This window comes from Hemiscyllium ocellatum, chromosome 37 (assembly GCF_020745735.1).
Source record: "Hemiscyllium ocellatum isolate sHemOce1 chromosome 37, sHemOce1.pat.X.cur, whole genome shotgun sequence".
Taxonomy (NCBI): Eukaryota; Metazoa; Chordata; class Chondrichthyes; order Orectolobiformes; family Hemiscylliidae; genus Hemiscyllium; species Hemiscyllium ocellatum.
In genome coordinates, this window is record NC_083437.1 from 43,045,526 (window position 1) to 43,068,453 (window position 22,928).

Genomic DNA, 22,928 nt, shown 5'->3' on the forward strand with positions numbered 1-22,928 from the left:
GAGCGCGAGAGACACAGAGCGCGAGAGACACAGAGCGCGAGAGACACAGCGCGAGAGACACAGAGCGCGAGAGACACAGAGCGCGAGAGACACAGAGCGCGAGAGACACAGAGCGCGAGAGACAGAGAGCGCGAGAGACAGAGCGCGCGAGAGACAGAGAGCGCGAGAGACAGAGAGCGCGAGAGACAGAGAGCGCGAGAGACAGAGAGCGCGAGAGACAGAGGGCGCGAGAGACAGAGGGCGCGAGAGACAGAGGGCGCGAGAGACAGAGGGCGCGAGAGACAGAGGGCGCGAGAGACAGAGGGCGCGAGAGACAGAGGGCGCGAGAGACAGAGGGCGCGAGAGACAGAGGGCGCGAGAGACAGAGGGCGCGAGAGACAGAGGGCGCGAGAGACAGAGGGCGCGAGAGACAGAGGGCGCGAGAGACAGAGGGCGCGAGAGACAGAGAGCACGAGACAGAGGGCGCGAGAGAGTGCGCGAGAGAGAGAGAGAGCGCGCAAGAGTGAGAGAGAGAGAGCGCGCGAGAGAGAGAGAGAGAGCGAGGGGGACAGCGAGGATTGGTATGGAGCTGTTTCTTTGACTAGCAGCCTCAAAAAAAAACCCGATTGCTTGCTGAAGCCAAACCAAACCCGGAGTGAAGTGGGGCTGGGAGAACTGGCCACACCCTTTCATTGTACAAAGTGTTTTGTTTAAAAGCTTCAAGTAGATAAACACAGACAAACAGAACCTCCATCGTTATGACCCTCTCTGAGAAAACAGAACAACCCAGACTTTATTAAAGCAGCACCATCATCACAATGTCCGAACATTTAAACCTAAAGCACTTTGATACCGAGATCTCCTGTAGCGGTTCTGTGTGAAGGCAGCATGATACTGCCCTGTTACCAAGACATTGTCAGAGGCTGGTGTTCACAATGTGATCCATTCCATACCTCCTACTTTTAATAACTAATACTTTTTTTTGCAACTTCAGCTGAAATAAAGTTCCAAGAACAGACATTTTAGTTGCCTATTTCTTTCACTTTGCTCACTTCCCAGTGCCATCCGTGGCCCCCAGAACATAAAAAATAATTCCCTCCGATTCAAGAAAGCAAGTGAACACACACGGCTTCAAAATCAACTTGGATTTATGACAAAATGTTTCTGTTAAAATCAAAGTTATTTATGTTAAGCCCAGAAGGTGCTGAGGAGACTAGTGTGACAGTGAGTTAATTGCCATGTGACTGGAACCCCAGGCAATGTCAGATGACATCTCTGAACAGCTTGGCAGTTGGAGCAGGACTGCTTTAGACAGTCTGTCTTTATACTCAGGTGCTGTGTTGTAACATTGCTACTGAAATCAAGCAGAGGTATGTGCTCCAGCTCAAAAGAACACCATAGAGTCATAGAGATGTACAGCTTGGAAACAGACCCTTTGGTCCAACCCGTCCATGCTGACCAGATATCCCAACCCAATCTAGTCCCACCTACCAGCACCCAGCCCATATCCCTTTAAACCCTTCCTATTCATATACCCATCCAGATGCCTTTTAAATGTTGCAATTGTACCAGCCTCCACCACATCCTCAGGCAGCTCATTCCATACACGCACCACCCTCTGTGTGAAAAAGTTGCCCCTTAGGTCTCTTTTATATCTTTCCCCTCTCACCCTAAACCTATGCCCTCTAGTTCTCGACTCCCCCACCCCAGGGAAAAGACTTTGTCTATTCATCCTATCCATGCCCCTCATGATTTTATAAACCTCTATAAGGTCACCCCTCAGCCTCTGATGCTCCAGGGAAAACAGCCCCAGACTGTTCAGCTTTTCCCCATCATACTAATCCTCCAACCCTGGCAACATCCTTGTAAATCTTTTCTGTACCCTTTCAAGTTTCACAACAACATTCCTTTCCAAAAAGTGAAAGGCCCACCTTCCACATCAGTCTCTACATTCGGAAACATTTAAGGCACCAATCCCCTCGAGATTCCCTGGGAGCTGGCTCTGAAACAAACTTATAACTGGGTGGCTTTGTGGCAATAAATTAGAAAGGTCAACACTTTTACAAGAGAAAGTGCTGATCTCTGAACTAACAAATGCTCACTTATTAAAGAAAACAAACAGCTAACATGGGAGCAGGAGATAGGAACCTAGTCCACTGAACTTTTCCTCATTGCTGTCAGATAAGCAGCCACACTATTCAGGACAACTGTTAAAAACATTCTGAAATTAGTGAAAGACTGAGGATTAGTGTGCCCTAAAGATTGGAAATTAGGGAGATCTATCATCTACAAATGCACTGCAATAACTCAAAGTTCCTTAGCACTTTCAAAACCCATGAGTACTCCCCCCCCCCAAGCCACTCACCATCCTGACTTGGAAATATATCACTGTTCCTCCAGTGTTGCTGGGTCAAAATTCTCAAAATCCTCCTTAAAAGCACTGTGGCTGCCCTGAGTGCAGCAGCTGCTCATCACCACCTTTTCTGGGGCAATTAGGGATAGGCAATAAATATTAGCCCAGCCAGCAAAGCCCACATCCTGTAAAGACAGTTTCAAGGAAAGGATTGAGTTGAACATGCAATAATCAGGTAGAGTGTACGAGTCTTTATTTCTGATCCGCTGTGTTCCTCCAGATTCCAAAGTTGCAACTCAGTCCCCAAAAAGAGAGTAGGAAGAACAGTGGAGATTGAAACAACAGCCAAATTGAGCTTTAGATTATTGTGTCAATAATCAGGAATCTGTATATAATACAGCAACAAGAAAAGGGCCAAAGATATTTGGGCTACATTATCCAGTGAATAGAGTGGAATGAGTTAGGTTCCACTGTAGACATGTTCATCGTTTACACTCAGAGTGATGCAGCTATTCAACAGGTAACTGGATACAAAGGGAAACACCTGGCCGAGAGAGAGGAAGGTGAAGGGTTACATTAAGGATTTCTAAACTTTAAAGTGTATTTAACGTTGGTTATTGCATAACGATGATTGGCATTCAGTACTCCAAGTCCCTACAAAGATACCTGTCACTGGTGTACTCAATCATGTGAAGAACCTGCAACTTAGAGTAAAACATCACCGATTGGATCTGAAAATACACAACACACATACTCACAAAGTCATGGTGTCACAGAAAGAACATCTGCTTTTAACCACTTCAAATCGATTTATGATAAACCTAAACATTCCTTGCTTAATTATTTCTCCAACTTTCTTATACATCTCTCCTTTCTTTGCAAGGGAATCCTGACCTCAGAAACAAAGGCACCATCCCACAGTGTCTGCTGCAACAAATCTGCCTCTTGTCCTACATTATTTCTCTCTCAACCTCACACGGGGGAGGTGACTCCAGCAATTGTCAGTTTCACACAGCTACCAGTAAAACTGGTTAACCAGAGCGAGGGAAATTTTTCTTAAAGAGACAGCAAGGAATTAATGGGCTTTTGAAGAAAAGTGTTATTTAACACAGTCCACCACCAGCACTTCCACAGCCACTTCCAGATATGATATGCAAATCACAAGTGTCAACATGAACAACAGCACAAGGGCAGAGAGCAAACAGACTGGCGTTATAAATGTCCAGGAGAAAGGGAGGACTGCAGATGCTGGAGAATCAGAGTCGTAAAGCGTGGGGCTGGAAAAGCAGTCGGCCAGGCGGCATCAGAGAGAGAGAGAGAGTTGACATTTCGAGCACAATTTTACAGAATGCCATCTCTAATTAACACAAGGTCAGAACATCGGGTATGGTTTTACCCACAGGATTTAAAACTTTTGGGGTCACATTCCTGATGAAGAGCTTATAATCAGAACATAGACTCTCCTGCTCCTCTTCCAGCACCACACTTTTTGTCATTAACCATGTCCACTCAGTTTAGAATTTGAGTTCCATCTAAACTGGCAGAAATTCCTCACTTAATATACCTAAACATGAAACTGATGGATTTTTGTTAACCACAGGTATGATGGAGCACAAAGGGTGTTGTGGGGCAAGGTGTGGATGTGGAGTTCAGTCACGGGTCAGAGTTCCAAGTCCTGCATTGAATCTCAAAAGGTTCTACTAAAAGTGGGTTGCTTGATGTTTATTGCAAACTAATTTATTTAAATGTTTGCCACAAAAAGCTATTTTTATGAGGAATATGATGAAAACTGAAGCAAAACAGTCACTGATTGCTTTAATTTTACATAATGTCGTCTCTAATTTACACAAGGTTCAGAACATCGGGTACGGTTTTACCCACAGGATTTAAAGCCTTTGGAGTCACATTTAATTAAAGTTGGATAATGAAAGAGTCCCACTTTGCCCTGGGATGTACTGATGAATCTCTGCTGCAACACTTTGTCCATCACAGAATTTACAGCAGAACCTTCAGTCCATTGCCATTTCCAAAGTCCTGCTCACAATTACCAATCCTGTCCTCCTTTACACACTGGCAATTTTTAAAAAAATGATCAATCCACTGTATTTCAGCAGGATCACTGGATTGAACCCATACTTGACTATTTTGATCTAAAAAACATTTCTCCAAGTGTCTCCATTTTAGGCTTTCAAAGTGAATTCCTTCTGGGTCATCTTAGTTGCTAACAGAGATGTGCTTACTACATTGCAGGTTAGATGTGCAGGTTAGGTGAACTGGCCACGCTAAATTGCCCATAGTGTTAGGTGCAGGGGTAAATGTAGGGGAATGGTGTATGTGGGTTGCACTTCGGAGGGTTGGGATGGACTTGTTGGGCCGAAGGGCCTGTTTCCACACTAAGTAATCTAATTGCACACATTAAAGCAATCAGTGACTGTGTTTTACTTCAGTTTTCAGCATATTCCTCATAAAAATAGCTTTTTGTGGCAAACATTTAAATAAATTAGTTTGCAATAAACATCAAGCAGCCCACTTTTGGTAGAACCTTTGAGCTTTGAATGCAAGACCTAGAGGAAGTACATCTGTACTCCAATGTCTCTCAGTGTATGCTCCTTTTGAAGTATTTAACAGTCACTATACCATTGTACAATATTCTGCTCCTTCATCTCAGAGAAAAGAACGTCACTGTACAACTTAGTGCTTTTACTTTTATCTAAATCCATCTGCCCAAACTGCAGGATGCAGTCACCTATTGATCTCGCTGACAGAGTCTTCCAAAGCCACCACCTGGAGGGACAAGGGCAGCAGGTACATGGGAGAACTCTGAGCCGTTCCCCCATCTGGACTTGGAAATATCGCGCTGCTCCTTCAGGCCAAATCCTGGAATTCCCTCCCTAAGGGCATGGTGGGTCAGGGTGATTAGGAATGGACAATAAATGCAGGCTGGGCCACATCCTGTGAACAAATTCAAAACTGGCAAATGCGGAATGCAGCATAACTACCAGGAAATAAGCCAATACAGTGAAAATCAAAATTCAAAGCTGAGATTTCTTTGAACTGGCCAAAGAGTTCCCAACAGTTTCATTAGTTTTTAACCACCTCTGTGACCCCTGCCAGTTACTGAATTAGCTGTAAGTTCACTGCATTGAGGGAGGTGCTATTTTAAAAGGGCTCAAATAAATGCTTGCTGTCATTTACGATAAACCATTTGTGACTCTTCAAAGTGCTTTGACTGGATTGGATAGTTAGGTGATCAGACTGAAGGGCCTTTTTCTGTGCTATAGGTGTCTGTGACTAAAATTGTCCAATAGGTTGATAGTTATCACCATCCCAATGTGCACGAGTAACTGAGTCGACATGTTGATTCTCTCTGTGCTCCTGCTCAGAAACACCAGCAATGTGCTTCCATATCCAACTAGACACTTGCCTAGCTGGTCAGATTTCTATACCCACATTCTAACAATCAACAATTCATGGTCATCCTTAAACTCTTAATTCCAGTGTTTTTTAGCTTGAATTCAAATTCCACAAAAGCTAGGTCCTCAGAACATGACTTGGGTCTCTGGAGTCCAGCCACAACACCACTAAGCCATCACCACCCCAATATTTATATTGCTTAAAGCATGATTTGGAGATGCCGGTGTTGGACTGGGGTGTACAAAGTTAAAAATCACAACACCAGGTTATGGTCCAACAGGTTTAATTGGAAGCACTAGATTTCGGAGCGCCGCTCCTTCATCAGGTGGTAGTGGAGGGCACAATTGTAAGACGCAGAATTTACAGCAAAAGTTTACAGTGTAATGTAACTGAAATTATACATTGAAAAAGACCTGGATTGTCTGTCGAGTCTTTCATCTGTTCGAATACCACGATAGTTTCACTTCTTTCATGTGTCAATCACAAAACATTTTTTAAAAAGTTGCATTCTCAGGTTAACTGTAACAATTGGTGTTAGCCAGATAATATGTAGAAGGTGTTAGACCTGTGTTCCATGTCTGTGCCATGATGTTTAGACGGATTCTAATCTAAAAAGTGAGATAACAGAGTCTTACATGGATTCATGCAGTTTTTGAACAATGTACAAATTCACCCCACAAATGTATATGCGTGTGTGTGTGTGTGTGTGTGTGTGTGTGTGTGTGTGTGTGTGTGTGTGTGTGTGTGTGTCTGGGGTGGGGGGGTTGTAAGTGTGAGAAAGAGGGTATGTGAGTGTAGAGCATCTAAGTCTGTGAGGGGCTGCATGTGAGAGGGTGTGGGGGTGTGTGGGAAAGTGTATACGTGCGTGCGTGAATGTAGAGTGCTCCAAGTCGGTGAGGGGTTGCATGTGAGAGCATGTGTCTGTAAGAGTGTGTCTGCGTGTGTGTGTGTGTGTGTGTGTGTGTGTGTGCACGAGTGTGTGTGAATAGTGCAATAGTGGTCACCTGTAGTGTGACATTAACCCAAGGTCCCGGTTGAGGCCCTCCCTACGAGTATGGAACTTAGCCATCAGCCTCTGCTCGGCCGCTTTTCTCTGCTGCCTGTCCCAAAGTCCGCCTTGAAGAATGGCCACCCGAAGGTCAGAGGTCGAATGTCCTGGACCACTGAAGTGTTCCCCAACTGGGAAGGAACACCCCTGTTTGTTGATTGTTGTGCGATGCCCATTCATCTGTTGCCGTAGCCTTTGCTTGGTTTCTCCAATGTACCATGCCTCCGGGCTTCCTTGCCTGCAACGTTATAAGATAGACAACGTTGGCTGAGTCATGTGAATACCTGCCACATACAAGGTGGGAGGTGTCCACATGTGTAATGATGGTATCCATGACCACACTCTGACATGTCTTGTAGACAGGGTTGTATGGAGTTGTCCTAACAGCCGGGCAGTTTGCTACGAACAACGATCTGTTTGAGGTTTGGCGGTTGTTTCAAGGCAAGTAGTGGAGGTGTGGGGAAGGTCTTGGTGAGGTGCTCAGCCTCATTGATAATGTGTTGCAGGTCACGAAGAACACGGCATAATTTTTCAGCCCCTGGGAAATACTGAACAACGAAGGGTACCCTGTCAGTTGCAACACGTGTCTGTCTCCTGAGAAGGTCATTACGGTTCCTTGCTGTGGCACGTCGGAACTGGCAGTCGATGAGTTGAGCGTCGTACCCCGTTCTTATGAGGGCATCCTCGAGTACTTCCAAGTGTCCATCACGTTCCTCCTCGTCTGAGCTGATCCGGTGTGCACGTAGGGCTTGTCCATAGGGGATGGCTGTTTTAATATGTTTAGGGTGGAAGCTGAAGAAGTGTAGCATTGTGAGGTTGTCTGTGGGTTTGCGGTAAAGTGAGGTGCTGAGGTGTCCATCCTTGATGGAGATGCATGTGTCCAAGATATTCAAGAGTAGTCCATGGTGAGTTTGATGGTGGGATGAAACATGTTGATGTTACTGTGCAATTTTATCAGTGACTCCTCGCCATGGGTCCAGAGGAAGAAAATGCCATCAATGTACCTGGTGTACAATGTTGGTTGGAGGTCCTGCAGAGAGAAGAAGTCGTATTCGAACCTGTGCATGAAGATGTTGGCATATTGGGGTGCAAATGTGGTCCCCATAGCTGCTCCGTGTGTCTGGATGAAGAAGTGGTTGTCAAAAATGAGGATGTTGTGATCTAGGATAAAGTGGATGAGTTGTAGGATGGTGTTTGGAGATTGGCAGTTGTTGGTGTTGAGTACTGAGGCTGTTGCCGCGATGCCGTCATTGTGGCAATATCTGAAATGGTGCTTAACATCTGAAACAGCTGGCCCAGAGCTTGCTGGAGAAACCAACATTATTTATAAAAACTCAGCAATGAGGTGAAGGGAAGTCATACAGAGACATCACCAAGACCAGCTATATCCAATCTGAGCAACATCACTTGACAGCAGCCTTGCCCCACTCAAACTTGACATTTTCTGAAGCCTACATTGGTTTCTGGTCAAACCACCCCATGATTGCAAAACTGCCCTGCCTCCATGGTTTCACTCCTTCCTATCTTTTTAATCTTCAAAAACTCTACATTCATCAGAGATCACTGTACTCCTCCAATTCCAGCCTCTTTGCCACTCCCAAATCTAAGTACTCCAGCTCCCTACATCCCATGTTCACGAATTGTCTCTCTAAACCTTTCTGCCTCTCTTTCCTTTGTTATGATGCTACATAAAACCTAACTCCTTGATCAAAATTTTGGTCTTCTAACCTCACATTTCCCTTATGATAACACTCCCACAAATGCCCTTGTGGGACAAAGTTATTGCTGGTAGTAAGTTTGGAGTGTTCACAAGTTGTTGACTAATATGCACTGCTCCCCCATGAACCACACAAACAAAAAGTTACACTGAGTTGTAAACCTTCTATTCTGGCGCAGTTTGCATCATTAGAAGGAATTCATCTCATTGTAGCCAGTTAGGGTTGGGACTCAATGTCACAAAGACCTTTCTAACAAGGTGATTTATTGTCTGGCAGCATAGCTTGGAGGGCCCAAAAATGAATTATCAACCAATCAGATCCCACAGGTCATTACAATGTTCTTAGACATTGTTTAAGATTAACTTTAAACAATTTTCTCCTGGTTCTAATTTGATATGAACTTACCGTTTCACTCTCTCATTTGCTTTGTTCTTTTCTCTAGATATTTTTTAATCAACTTGCTCAGAAACATTATTGCATATGTTTGGAGTAGGTGAGACTTGAACCCAGGCCCCTGGCACAGAGGTAGGGACACTGCCTCTGCATCACCAGAAGCCTCATTCCTTTCTCCATGCACCTCAAGTTCATAAAATCGATTGGCCCTTACTGATTTGGTTATGACCCTCACTGTGTTTCTGATCAAACTGCCCATGATCATTTTTCAAAGCTTTTATCACTTCAGCCACCTCGACGATCACATCACCATGATTCAGCAGTTTTAAGGATCCCGTGTGCTGGAACACTCCCAGAACTGATTCGCAGGTAGTCATTTGTTAAGTGATTTCAAACATTAGATTTCAAAACAATGAAAATTTTACTGCTCCCTCTCCAGAGCCTCAATACAGCGTTATCAGTGACACCCACATCCTGTGGACGAATAAGCGAAAAATAGGTTCTTTTATCTTTTGATTCTAATTATTCCATTGGCAGTGTACAGTAGATATCTCAAATTGTAGCAATGAAGTAAGGCGTGTAGCGAATGGAATTTTATTTAGTTTGTCCACCTTTTCTGACCCAGGTTCAAGTGCAGAGAGCTTAAAAGTTTTGATTCAATTTCTGTAAAGCCCATCATCATCTCAAGTTCAATACTAAACCAAGACTTGCAGAATCTAAACTGGAAACAACAAAGGCTGCTGTTCACAGCGGATTATCTCGACAATGGCAGGTATTTCTGGGTATAATGTAGAAGATGCAGGATCAGTTCATTCCAAAAAGGAAGAAAGATCCTAAGGGGAGGCAGGTGTGGCTGTGGCTGACGAGGGAGTTAAGGACCATATAAAGACAAAAGGGAAAAAGTATAACATATCAAGAAGAGTAGGAAATCGGAGGACTGGGAAGCTTTTAAAGAGGAGGGTAACTAAAAAGGAAATACACAAAGAAAAAATAAGGTACAAAGGTAAACTTGCCAAAAGTACAAAGGAGGATAGTAAAGGCTTTTTTTGGTATGTGAAAAGGAAAAAATGATAAAGACTAAAATTAGGCCCTTGAAGACAGAAACGGGTGAAGTTATTACGGGGAACAAAGAAATGGCAGAAGATTTGAAATGTTACTTTAGATCTGTCTTCACTGGGGAAGACACGAGCAATCTCCCAGATGTAACAGCGGCTGAAGGACCTGAACTGAAGGGAATTTATATTAGGCAGGAAATGGTGTTGCAGACACTGTTAGGTCTGAATAATGATAAGGCCCCGGGGCATGGTGGCCTACATCCCAGAGTACTGAAGGAGGTGGCTCGAGACATTGTGGATGCGTTGGTGATTATTTTCCAATGTTCTAACTATTCAGGATCAGTTCCTGTGGATTGGAGGGTGGCTAATGTTGTACCACCTTTTAAGAAAGGAGGGAGAGAGAAAACAGAATTATAGACCGGTTAGCCTGACCTCAGCGGTGGGAAAAATGCTGGAGTTAATTATAAAGGATGAAATTATGACACATTTGGATAGCAGTAACAGGATAGGTCAGAGTCAGCATGGATTTATGAAGGGGAAATCATGCTTGACTAATCTTCTGGAATTTTTTGAGGATGTAACTCTGAAGATGGACAAAGGAGAGTCAATGGATATAGTGTACCTGGACGACTTTAAGAAAGCTTTTGATAAAATCCCACATAGGAGGTTGGTGAGCAAAATTATGGCACATGGTATTAGGGGCAAAATACTGACTTGGATTGAAAATTGGTTGGCTGACAGGAAACAAAGAGTAGTGATAAATGGCTCCCTTTCAGAATGGCAGGTGGTGACCAGTGGGTTACCGCAGGAATCAGTGCTGGGACCGCAGCTTTTTACAATGTACATTAATGATATAGATGAAGGTATTAAAAGTAATATTAGCAAATTTGCTGATGACACAAAGCTGGATGACAGGGTGAAATGTGAGGAGGATGTTAGGAGATTACAGGGTGACCTGGACAGTCTAGATGAGTGGTCAGATGCATGGCAGATGCAGTTTAATGTGGATAAATGTATGGTTATCCACTTTCATGGCAAGAACAGGAAGGCAGATTACTATCTAAATGGAGTCAAGTTTGGTAAAGGGGCAGTACAATGAGATCTGGGTGTTCTTGGATTACAGTCAGTGAAAGCAAGCATGCAAGTACAGCAGGCAGTGAAGAAAGCTAATAGCAGGCTGGCCTTCATAACAAGAGGAATTGAGTATAGAAGCAAAGAGGTTCTTCTGCAGCTGTACAGGGCCCTGGTGAGACCGCATGTGGAGTACTATGTGCAGTTCTGGTCTCCAAATTTGAGGAAAGACATTCTGGCTATTGAGGGAGTGGAGTGTAGGTTCACGAGGTCAATTCCTGGAATGGCGGGACTATCTTATGCTGAAAGATTGGAGCGACTGGACTTGTATACCCTTGAGTTTAGAAGACTGAGAGGGGTTATGATTGAGACATAAGATTATTAAAGGATTGGACACTCTGGAAGCAGAAAGCATGTTTCCGCTGATGGGTGAGTCCCGAACCAGAGGACACAGTTTAAAAATACGGGGTAGACCATTTAGAATAGAGTTGAGGAGAAACTTCTTCACCCAGAGAGTGGTGGGTGTTTGGAATGCTCTGCCCCAGAAGGCGGTGGAGGCCAAGTCCCTGGATACTTTCAAGAAAGAGTTGGATAGAGTTCTTAAGGATAGTGGGATCAAGGGCTATGGGGATAAGGCAGGAACAGGATACTGATTGAGGATGATCAGCCTTGATCATAATGAATGGTGGTGCTGGCTCGAAGGGCAGAATGGCCTACTCCTGCACATATTGTCTATTGACTTGAAACGTTAGCTTGCTCTCTCTCTCCACGGAGGCTGCCTGATCTGCAGGAATTTGCAGCTACGTTCATAACCTAAACTTGCCCAGTCACATTATTATTTACAGCACAATAGTACTCTGCTCGTACTGATGCCATTTCACACATGGATCAAATGCCAACACATTATTTATAGGCCACTGTGTCTATGACGCACACATACACCATTCGCCCCCTTCCTCCAATCCATTAATCAATGGCTCACTGTGTCTCTGGCCCTTTTGGCGAATTGTCTGTTTTGCAGCACTTTATCAAACAGCTTTTGGAAACCAATGTACGCCACATCAACCACACTACCCGTCTACCATCTCTGTAACCTCATTGAAAAGCTCCATCAATGTAGCTTTGCGTGATTTTCTGAAGAAATCAGTGTTGGTTTTCTTTATTTCACCTAAATTGGTCCAGAAGACAGTTGATTTTTCTCCAAGACAACTGTTTCTAAAATCTCGCCAAACACAGAAATGGACCTGACTGGCTTGTTGTGGCAGAGTTCATCTAAACAGCACCAGCCATCATCCTACTGAGGGGCCGAATAGCCTACTCCTGTTCCTTTGCTTATGGTCTTATCCCTGTCCCCTGACATCAAACCCCCATGTCCAAGCAGGATTAGAATGTAAGTAATGAGAAATAACATGGGTTTGGGGTGGGTTACTCTTCAGAGGATCAGTGTGGACTTGTTGGGCTGAAGGGCCTGTTTCCACACTGTAGGAAATCTAATAAACATGACATTCAAAAACTGCTGGAATCTAAAATCAGTGACCTCACCACACATTGCAGTGTTAAAGCTGGTGAGGCCAAACTATCAAAAATATGGTTTTGGATTTAAAAACAACTAGAGACTGAGGAATTACCAAATAAGTATTATCTCAAAAAGGTACAAAAGCATTTCCTCTGCTCAAACGCCCTGATCCTGAGGGCGATCGGGATAAGTGTGTGGGAGAGCCTTCTGAATGCAGAGACTGATGGCAGATCGAGTTTGATTTTTTACAATTTGATTTACTATTGTCACGGGTACCTGAGTACAGTAAAAAGTTGTATTTTCCATACAGTACAAACAGATCATAATATTTTTGGACATTCAGATCACAGGCTGATTGAACAGAGAAAGGCACACAGAGAGTTACCGTTGCGGCTGCAGGGGAGATGTAAAAAAGCAAGTGTGGTGGAGAATCAATTCCATTAACATGGAATGATTGTTTTAGTTTGAAGAGCTCTTGAGGATCAGGTCTGGTGTGCATTGTTTAAGGGTGGAGCTCTAATATGTGATCAAGGAGGAGAAAGAACTCACTGAACAGGTTATAGCCTTGTCAGAAACCTGACAGATACACTCCTTTAGGGGATATTGGGACCAGTTTCTGGTTGTTATGGACTTTGTCAGATGCTCAGGCATTTACAGCACCAAAGGCCACTCATGTTCCAGCCTCTAGCCCTGGAAGTTATGGCAACCCAAGTGAATACCTAAATTTTACAAAAGTTTCTGAGTCAGTCCTCTTTTTGGGCATTGAGTTTTAAATTCCCACCATCCTTTGGGTAAAAACATGGTCTTCAACTGCCTTCTTTGCCCGCTACCTTTTCCCTTCAATCAATGACCTGCCAGTTTGTTGACATCTCAACTAATGGAGAAAGTGCTTCCCTATCCACCCTCCCTCGGCTCTTCCCAACTTTCATACATCGAGCATGAGAGCCCTTCTTAAACTTCTCTAACCACCCCAGTCTGTCCAATCATTCCTCAAAGTCCAGACCCACCAGGCCATTTTCACAAGTTGATGAAGATTAAGGCACAACTCTCCACTGGTATACTCAGTCAGTTCAAGTGCATTAAAAGCGACCAAAGTATGATAAATACAAACTGCAAGGTATAACAAAGGCTTTGTTTTTTTACAGAATGGAAAATGCCTGACACCTTGTGGCTCAACGTGAAGATGCAGGAACATCAAACTCTCTGCTCATTAGCAGGATGTTGCTGTCAGGTTTAATCTGTGTTTTTCCCACCATTCCAATCCCGTGTTACTGATAATATCTGGATGTTCGTGATGTGCAAACTACACAATGATTAATTGGTCTTGGGTTGCGCACATTATTCAAGCACTTTGGATTACGAATATGGAAGTTAGTGAGACATGCTATTGCATAATGGGGGAGAAAAGAGATAGCTGGGGGATTTTCTGGTCATAATATACAACAATTCATTGCAAATTAGCAAGGATAGATAAACAGGAGAAATAAGCAGATCTTTTCAGGATGCACTGATCCAGAAAATAAGTAAAAGCTGAAGAGCTTCACAAAACGCTGTCACACAGAACAGGTACAGCAACAGGCCTATACCACAGGGTTACACAAGGTATTGGAGGGGGTGGGAATCAATCCTCACCATAGCTGTGCGTTACAGGGTTTTCTGTATTTGAATCTGTAGCAAACTTTGTGAGAACTGTATCTGAACAAGGGATACAGGGATCAGCTCGGAAAACTGAACTCATTGCAATGTCAGGATAAAAACAGGGACTGCAGATGCTGGAAACCAGAGTTTAGATTAGAGTGGTGCTGGAAAAGCACAGCAGGTCAGGCAGCATCCGAGGAGCAGGAAAATCGACGTTTCAGGCAAAAGCCCTTCATCAGGAATGTCAGCTGTGATGTCCCTATTCCAGCTGCCTGCCCACTACACACTAGTAGGGGAAGGGAGGGGCGGAGGGAGGAGCAGGGGGATTGCTGAGATACAGACGGCAAGGCCCTGGAGGGATTTTAGAACAAGGATGTTTCAAATCTCTCAGACATCCTCACAATTTTCCACCCCTCCTTATCACTGAGGTGCGATCAGTTGGTTTTGCTGCAGCCCACAGAAATTCTTCCCCAGTTCCTGGGAAGATTACCGCAACAGCTTCAACCCTGCCCAGTAGCCTGAAGCTTAATAACTGCTGATCAAATGCTCAATAAATGACATTTAAATAGCACCTTTAATATTGCAAAATCTCCCAAGGCACATCACAGAAGTGTCAGCGAAGATCATTTGACATCAAACTACTTACTGAGTGAGGAGGTCAGACAGGAAGCTACCTCAAAGCTGAGAATTTAAGGAGGTGAATGAGTTCAAGTTTAAACATTGTGGTTCAATCGTCACAGATTTGTGTCTCCAACTTTGTTAAAAAGGTGCAATTATCATTCTCAATCCCCACTGCCTCTGCATGCTGCTATCCACTTAGCTGCTTCCAGCTCATGGCCATGTGACTAAAAAGGAAACAAATATTTAATCCAATCAGTGCCCAGTTACTAATAACCCACCATATGTTTACCACTGGCAAGGTAAACACATTCCAAGTAAGCGATTTGACGAACTGCCTTTGAGAACACAGAGCTGCCAAATATTTCAACAAGAAATAACTTACCTGTAGCACCTTTAGAAAGTGTGAAAGCACATCCACCTGTCTAGTGTCAATCACAGGCACAATGGACACAGGGTACAACTTCACACACACAGTCAGCTCGATGCAAAAGGAGAAAAGGCTCCTCTTGAAGCCTTCATCCAACTCAGCTCCCCTTCCTACTGCTTCACAAGGGTAACAACTGAAGCACAGTTCTTGCTCTAACCCAAAAACTCTGTGAAAGTGAGGACTGCAGATGCTGGAGGTCAGAGTCGAGAGTGTGATGCTGGAAAAGCACAACAGGTCATGCAGCATCCGAGGAGCAGGAGAATTGATGTTTCGGGCAAAAGCCCTTCATCACTCCAGTCCAACAGAGGCTCCATCAAAACAAAACTCCGTGACATCAAGTCTGGGGCTTGGAATGAAAGATGGCCATTCAACCCTGGGGATATCACCTTTTAAAGCAGTGGGAAGCCAGGAACTCGGATTCAGCCCGTGTCTCACAGGAGGTCAGAACTATTCGAGGGGGAGGGAAAATTGAATATCCTGCTTACAGAGACAACAAGGTATCAATATTATAAGAGACAAAAACCAGAAATTACTGGAAAATCTCAGCAGGTCTGGCAGCATCTGTGGAGAGAAATCAGTTCTGAGGAACGGTCACTGGACCCAAACTGTTAACGGATTTCTCTCCACAGATGCTGCCAGACCTGCTGAGATTTTCTAGCAATTTCTATTTTTGTCTCTGATTTACAGCATCCACAGTTCTTTTGGTTTTTATCAATATTGTAAAGTGAACTGATCTTTAATAATTAGCACATAACCACAGGGTCCTGAATGGTCATGTTCAGCAATCCCTTTTCCACCATCCTGAACAAATTTTTAAATGGTTCTCAGCCCAGCCCTCGTGATTCATTCATTATGAAGTATATTATCCCAAACATCATAAACTGTCACCGTCCTTTCACAATAAAGTCGATTGGCATGATTTTATTTCTGAGTTGTTGCATTTACGACTCTTCATCTTGATTTCCTGATACTCTGCCCCAGCAGGTTGACATAGCATTTCGATTTTACAACCAGGTGTCTAAGCGCACACTTGGTCTATTGATATACCATCCAAACCTCGAACAGCAGTGCATCAACTACCCTCCAAAATGGCCAGATAAGGCACTCAATTCAAGGGCAATTAGGGACAAGCAATAATTGTTGACCTTATCAGTATTATCCCATGAAAAAAAAAGTTAACAAAGCCACAGACAACGATACTTCAAACCTACTGAAAAGAAGAAATGTGTAACCTCTCTGGAATGAAAACAGAAGAATCATTTGGATACTTCTTTCAATGAGCTGACGACTCAATGGACTGAATGATCTCCTATTCAGAATTCCTCCAAAATCCAGTACATTCCTGGTACCCCAGAAAACACCAGACAGATTTCTAGCATCAAGACAATTTTCAGTTTTGCGAAAGCCCAGTTTCTAAAACATAACCCCAACCTCAGCTGAAGGAAGAGGAAAGTTGGGCTCATGATGTGGGTTTAACCTCAAGATCAGAAGCAGTAGCTATGAAATTGTCTCTAACTCTGGTGTGCATTTTTTCTTCCTCCTACGCTGAAATTTAAGGAACTGGCTCTTCTCAAACATCTGTTAAGCTAGCCTCCACCCATCTGGCCCCTTCCCCTTTCTCTGCAATTACTGTAAACTAATATATTTCCAACTTTACCCAATCCTTCCAAGAAGTTATTGACCTTTAGCCCAGATACTGTACCCCTCTCTGTAGACGCTGTTTGACCTGACCAGCATTTGGAGTACAGTGAACAAACGAGCTAGTGACTGGATTCATTTCATTGATCTCCCGACTTCAAACAATCATAAAATCATAAACTGCTGATCCAGAGTCCTCAAAAAAAAGGGAAGCATTTCTATTGGTGTCAGCAGGTTTCTTTGAGGTGAATGATTGAAGGCAACTTGTTAATCTTCAACTAAATGGGGGTCAATGTTTGGTTTTCAAATTAAATCCAAGCAATTACACTTTGGTAGCTCAACTTTCATTTTAACAGACAGGATCCACTCAACATATTGTGCACGTCAGAAAAGATTTGTGAATAGACTGTTAATCACTTTTACCAAAACCACCATTAGTTTGGATGTTTCAGGTAAATATCTAGTTTTTTAAAAAAATATAGATATCAATTGTTGAAACTAGAAAACTGCTTTACTTTTTCAATCCATCGATTCACTCACAATAGCAGATTTCATCAAATAATGGAATCCCTGCAGTGTGAAAACAGGCCATTCAGCCACACTGCCTCTCCAGAGAGCATCCCTGTGTAACCCTGTATTTTCCATGGCCAATCCACTGAGCCCATACATCCCTAGACAATATGAGCAATTTAGCATGGCCAACCCCCCTAACCTGCACATCTCTGGACTGTGGGAAGAAACTGGAGCACCTGCAAAAAACCTACACAGACACGGGGAGAATGTGTAAACTGCACACAGATAGTCGCCTGAGGCTGGAATCGAACCTGGGCCCCTGGCAGTAGTGCTGACCACTGAGCTGCTGTGCTGCCCCTGTGGGATTTGACCCACAACAAAAAAGAACAAGTTCATTTCAAGGGGAGGCAGGGATCAACTTTGCTTATCTTTGGCAGACTGACCATACACACGACAGTGCCAAAACCTTTAGTCAAACATTTCACAAGCCCCATCTTGTATTGTGAGAATCGAGGAGCTAGAGGACGGAGATGCACATCAGCACTGACTGAATGCTAAATAACCAAGGTCTTTTCCCAGGTGCACTTGGGGGTGTCCCAAACTAGAGGGCATAGGTGGGAGGGGAAAGATATAAAGAGGGACCTAAGGGGCAACTTTTTCACACACAGGGTGGTGCGTGTATGGAATGAGCTGCCAGTGGAAGTGGTAGAGGCTGGTACAATTACAACATTGAAAATGCATCTGGATGGGTATATGAATAGGAAGGGTTTGGAGGGATATGGGCCAAGTGCTGGCAAATGGGACTAGATTAATTTAGGATACCTGGTTGGCATAGACTAGTTGGATGAAGGGTTTAATTCCGTGCTGCACACAACTCTATGACTGGAACAAAAACAATATACTGCAGGTACTGAAAATCTGAAATGGAAACCGAAAATACTCAGGTCTGGCAGCAGCTGTGGAGAGGGGAATGGAGTTAATGTTTCAGGACCACAGATCAGAACAACCCCAAACATTAATTCCATTTCCCTTCACACAGGCTACCAGACCTGCTGAGTTTCTCCAGCATTTTCAGATTTCATTAACATTGCTTGGTTAATTAAACGAGTCAGTGTTTCAAAATGATCAGGATGCAATTGCCTCTGATTCACTTAACTTCTCAAAGGTCAACCGCTGATGTTTGGATTGAGTGAGAGAGAGAGAGAGAGAGAGAGAGAGAGAGAGAGAGAGATATATCTATCCCGGGTATCCCCAGCTACTACACCAAGGTCAGAAAATGCCTAAGGATGATTTTGGACAATGTCCCCTTCCTGTAAGGAAGTCTACCTTTTCTAGAAAGCACTACAGTATATAACAGTGATACTGCAGAGATCAGGAAGTGGGAGAGACTCACAAAGTGTTAAAGTGATCCTGACTCATTATAGAATGTGAGGAATTTCAATACGTGTCACAGTGAGAGTCACTCCACATTTGTTTCATACAAATATGGAAAGACACTGCAATTACTGCCAAATCAAAACTGACCAACAGGAACTACAGATTTATTTGGAAATGTTCTCTCTGACCCAGAGTAGCAGCAGATGACTTCAAACGGTGAGCACGGTGATCCTGCCAGTGAGGGAGATGGTGCTTTGGTGATGGTGGTGGAATTAACTCAGCTTACCACGTGCCTCCATTTATCAACCTCATTCAGATCCTAAAGCTGGAAAGAAGGGGTGTCCAATAAAGGTCAAGATTGGGCTTGGCTCCGAAACGAACCAGGGGGCAATACCATGGCTGATAATTACTGCCAGGAATGGGATATGAGAGAGAGATGGGAAAAGCATTCAACATCCCCAGCTGTCAATGAATGACACACGACCAGACAGTAAGCTCGTTGTGTAATCAGTACCACAATTGTACTAAACTTGTTCCCCAATTACTAAAACAGATACCCACTGCAGGAAACACCAAAATAGCCTTTCCAGTGTGAAACTACAAAAGGAGTTTTGAAGGACCAAATGCACATGCTAATTGTGGAAGATTAAATAGGTATTTCAAACCAGATTTATTTTCCGTTAGAAATATTCTAAAAAAGGTTGAAATTGCTGCCATTGAGTTAAACTATCTTGTATGACCTATAACTGACATCTGGTTGAGTTATTGTAAAAACTCTAAGGCAGTGTAAAGATATTGTCTAATCAATCTGCTCAGAGATGTTAATACACATCTCTAGGATTTAAACCCTGGCTTCCCAACTCGAGGGAAGATCACTACCATCACCTTGGACCAGAAGGGCCCACAAAAGGCAGTGTACAGTCTTGGATTGGTCAGCTCAGTTGGCTGGATGGGTGGTGTGATTCAGAATGATGTCAACAGCATGGGTTCAATTCCCACACCAGCTGAGGTGACCCTGAAGGACTCTCCTTCTCAACCTCTCCCCTCACTTCAGGCTTGGTGACCCTCCGGTTAAACCACCACCAGCTGTCTCTCTCTAATGGGAAAGCAGCCCTCTCGTTGGGCAAGATTATGATGAATTTATCTTTACATTCCTGGGGAGATATTTCCCAAAGAAATTCCATTGCCCTCTCTAGCTTCTTCACTATTTCCTAGGGATGTAATTAAAAGAAAATGAACACAAAGTAACCAGCAAAATAAAAGTTCAAGATTGCAGAAGTTCCACCCAAAAGCTTCCTCAATTTTTGCTGCTTTGACACTCAGCTGAATGTTGCAAGATAGGAATCAGCAAAAGTGAACTCAAATATTGGGAAATTCATAATTACCATCATTCCTGAAACCCTCTGGCTAATTTCAACAGTCAGAGGCTCTGTTTCTCCCCATTCTTTAACAAGTTTCATTCATATCAGCCCTGTCTTTCTTCACTGTCTCAACTGGTATTTGATTCTATATCAGATAAGCTACAAAGAAAATATAGTTTAAAAGAAATAGGGATTTGTAGTTTGAATGCCTGGGTGCATCTGAAGAAAGCTGAAAGAAAACAATGTACGAAAGAGAGAGAAAGCCCACCCGAGTACTCAGTCAGCAGAAATCTGCATTAAAACTGGTCTCCCTTCGATATAGCAACCATTTCCTGCTGCAATGCAAAGGAGATTTCTGTTCAATGATTGCACTGGTGCAGAAATCCACATTCTAATCCTTTCTTTTTTAATTTAGTAGCAAAAACTGGAACCAGTTTAACTCAAGAGGTCTAATTAGAGAGAAAGTTGTTTACAAAAGACTTTTATTTACTCAACTTCTTTTGTACAGGGTCAACTAACGTAAATAGCAGACTGTGTAAAATGCTGAGCTCATGGACAGAGCAAGCTTTGTGTCCAGTGAGTACAGCAATCCTGCTAACACGCCACCTGTCTTTCACAGCGAGAGCACAGACTGATGCCAATCAGGGACAATACAATCCCCAAACTGGAGCAGAGAGGTCAGTGATTTAATACATGCTGCGAAGAATTCATAAAAAGGAACCCATTAGTTTAAATCCTACCACTCTAAGTTTTTGTTTCCATTAAAATAGAAGCATTAACTTCAATTTTAATCAAATGTTATTAGCATACATATGTTTAATTTTCCATTACTCTCCTGCCTCCTTTTCTTGTTAAATTATAACACAGGGGAGCTTCTAAACAATTCTAGGTGTATGCTTTGAACAAAGAGGTTTAATGGTTGCTGAAAGTTGTCAAATCTCAATTTGATTTTTTTTTCCCCACAGCACACAGTCATTACTTTGCTTTCTGAGAATGGTGTCCAGAGGTTAGTTCTCATTTGTCTGAAATTGATGACCTGGGGCATATCAAGTCAACTTTCTCTTCCTCAACAGTGAGTGTACCTGCACCTGGTTTAGCTCCTCCCACTTCTCACCCCATACCACTGGTATTATACTCTCCACTCTCTTGTGCATGTTAAACCAGAGAATTTAAAAGCTTAAATGTTCAGCCATCGGCCAAATTACAAACACCACCTCATCCATCTTCACAATCATCTCTGCCTGTCAATAAAACCACACTGTGACACAGATTCCCCAGGCATACTTTTCAATTGCTACATCCTTGGCCTACTCCACAAATTCCAATGGGCCTGAAATATCAGACTGCCTGTTCCAATTCCAACGTGAAGTCACATTCACTCACCCCCTTTGACCTTAGTCTGAGGGTACATGACACCAGGTTAAAGTACCTACAGCTGAAGGAGCAGTGATCCGAAAGCTGGAAATTTCAAATAAACCTGTTGAACTAAAACCTGATGTAGTGTGACTTCTGACTTTGTCCACCACATTCCAACACCAGCACCTCTACATCACAGCTCACTGACTTATAATGATGCCCATTCTCCAAAAGCAGCATGAGCACGTTTAAGGCCATAACCAAACCATTGCCGTTTCCTTCAGTCTTATATCCTCTCCTATAGTCTCAATACCTCATCCTTTCCCCTTTGGGCCCAGCAATGGTGCTAAAATCTTCACAGGCTTTCATTGTATTCTGCAAAACTCTGCCCTAAATTCCTTCAGCTCTCCAATTTCAAAACCTTCTCAAAATGTCACAATATTAATCTTTCCTTTTATTACTCTGCCCATTCCTGTGTTTCTCTTTTCCATTTCCCCTCAATTCATTTCATGATCAAGTGTATTTCATGAGCGTTTTGGGTTGTTTACCAGAAATTAAAGAGTAATTGCAGAAGATGAACCAAAAGGTGACAATATTTCACAGGACCTTGCGCCTGTCAGACATCGCTCAGCCTTGTCTTTAATGGCTCACACTGGATCACAAACTGGTTCTTGTTGCATGGTCATATGTTCACTCCGGATTCAGGCCCAGTCACTGCCCTGACAGCCCACGAGTCTAATGCTGGAGGCTCAGTGATTAATTCATGTTGGAGCGACATCCTACACCCCATCAACAGCTGATCCATAGCCAACGGAAAGACCTCGATCAACAATTCGAGAATACAACATTTTCTTTATTATTTAAAATTCCCTTGTCTAATTCGATCACTTTATAAAGCGACTTTGCCAACGTTCTGCTCAACTGGTAGATTCTGAACTGCAGATAACTTCTTTATCCATTCTCATTCCTTCGCACCTCCCCCACCCTCATCCACAGGCGCTCAGCCTTTAACTTCATTTTTAGATTCCAACACAATCTTGTTTCACCCCATCACGGAATAATACAGCACAGAAACAGACCCTTTGGTCCAACCCGTCCATGTTGATCAAGTTTCCCAAACTAAACCAGTCCCACTTGTCAGGGTTTGGCCCATACCACTCTAAACCCTTCCTATTCACGTAGCTGCCTAAATGTCTTTTAAATGTTGTACCTGTATCAGCATCTACCATTAACCTGACAGTTCATTCCACACACAAACCACGCTAAAAACATTTGCCCCTCAGATCCCTTTTAAATCTTTCTCCCTTCCAGTTTTGAACTCCCTCCTAGGGAAAGGACCTTTGCTACTCACCTTAATTGTGCCCCTCATTATTTTATAAACCTCTATAAGGTCACCTCTCAATCTCCTACACTGCAGTGAAAAAAGTCCCAGCTTATCCAGCCTCTATAT

General features: G+C 43.3%; 1 protein-coding gene across 5 annotated transcripts in view; it reads right to left on the reverse strand.

Annotated features, from left to right (window-relative positions):
* LOC132833590 (NAD kinase-like) overlaps positions 1-22,928 on the reverse strand; it is a 97,754-nt gene that overhangs the window by 69,266 nt on the left and 5,560 nt on the right. Inside the window, exon 1 of one of the 5 annotated variants that reach the window (XM_060851964.1) lies at positions 16,466-16,528. The exons of 3 other annotated variants lie outside the window; for them this stretch is intronic. Coding sequence is in view for 1 of the 2 variants with exons in the window: in XM_060851962.1 (XP_060707945.1) it covers positions 3,091-3,098 (8 nt within the window). In the remaining variant the exon portion in view is untranslated. Of the gene's footprint in view, positions 1-3,090; positions 3,150-16,465; positions 16,529-22,928 lie in introns of those variants that run through there. One more of the 5 variants, XM_060851962.1, reaches the window with a different exon arrangement.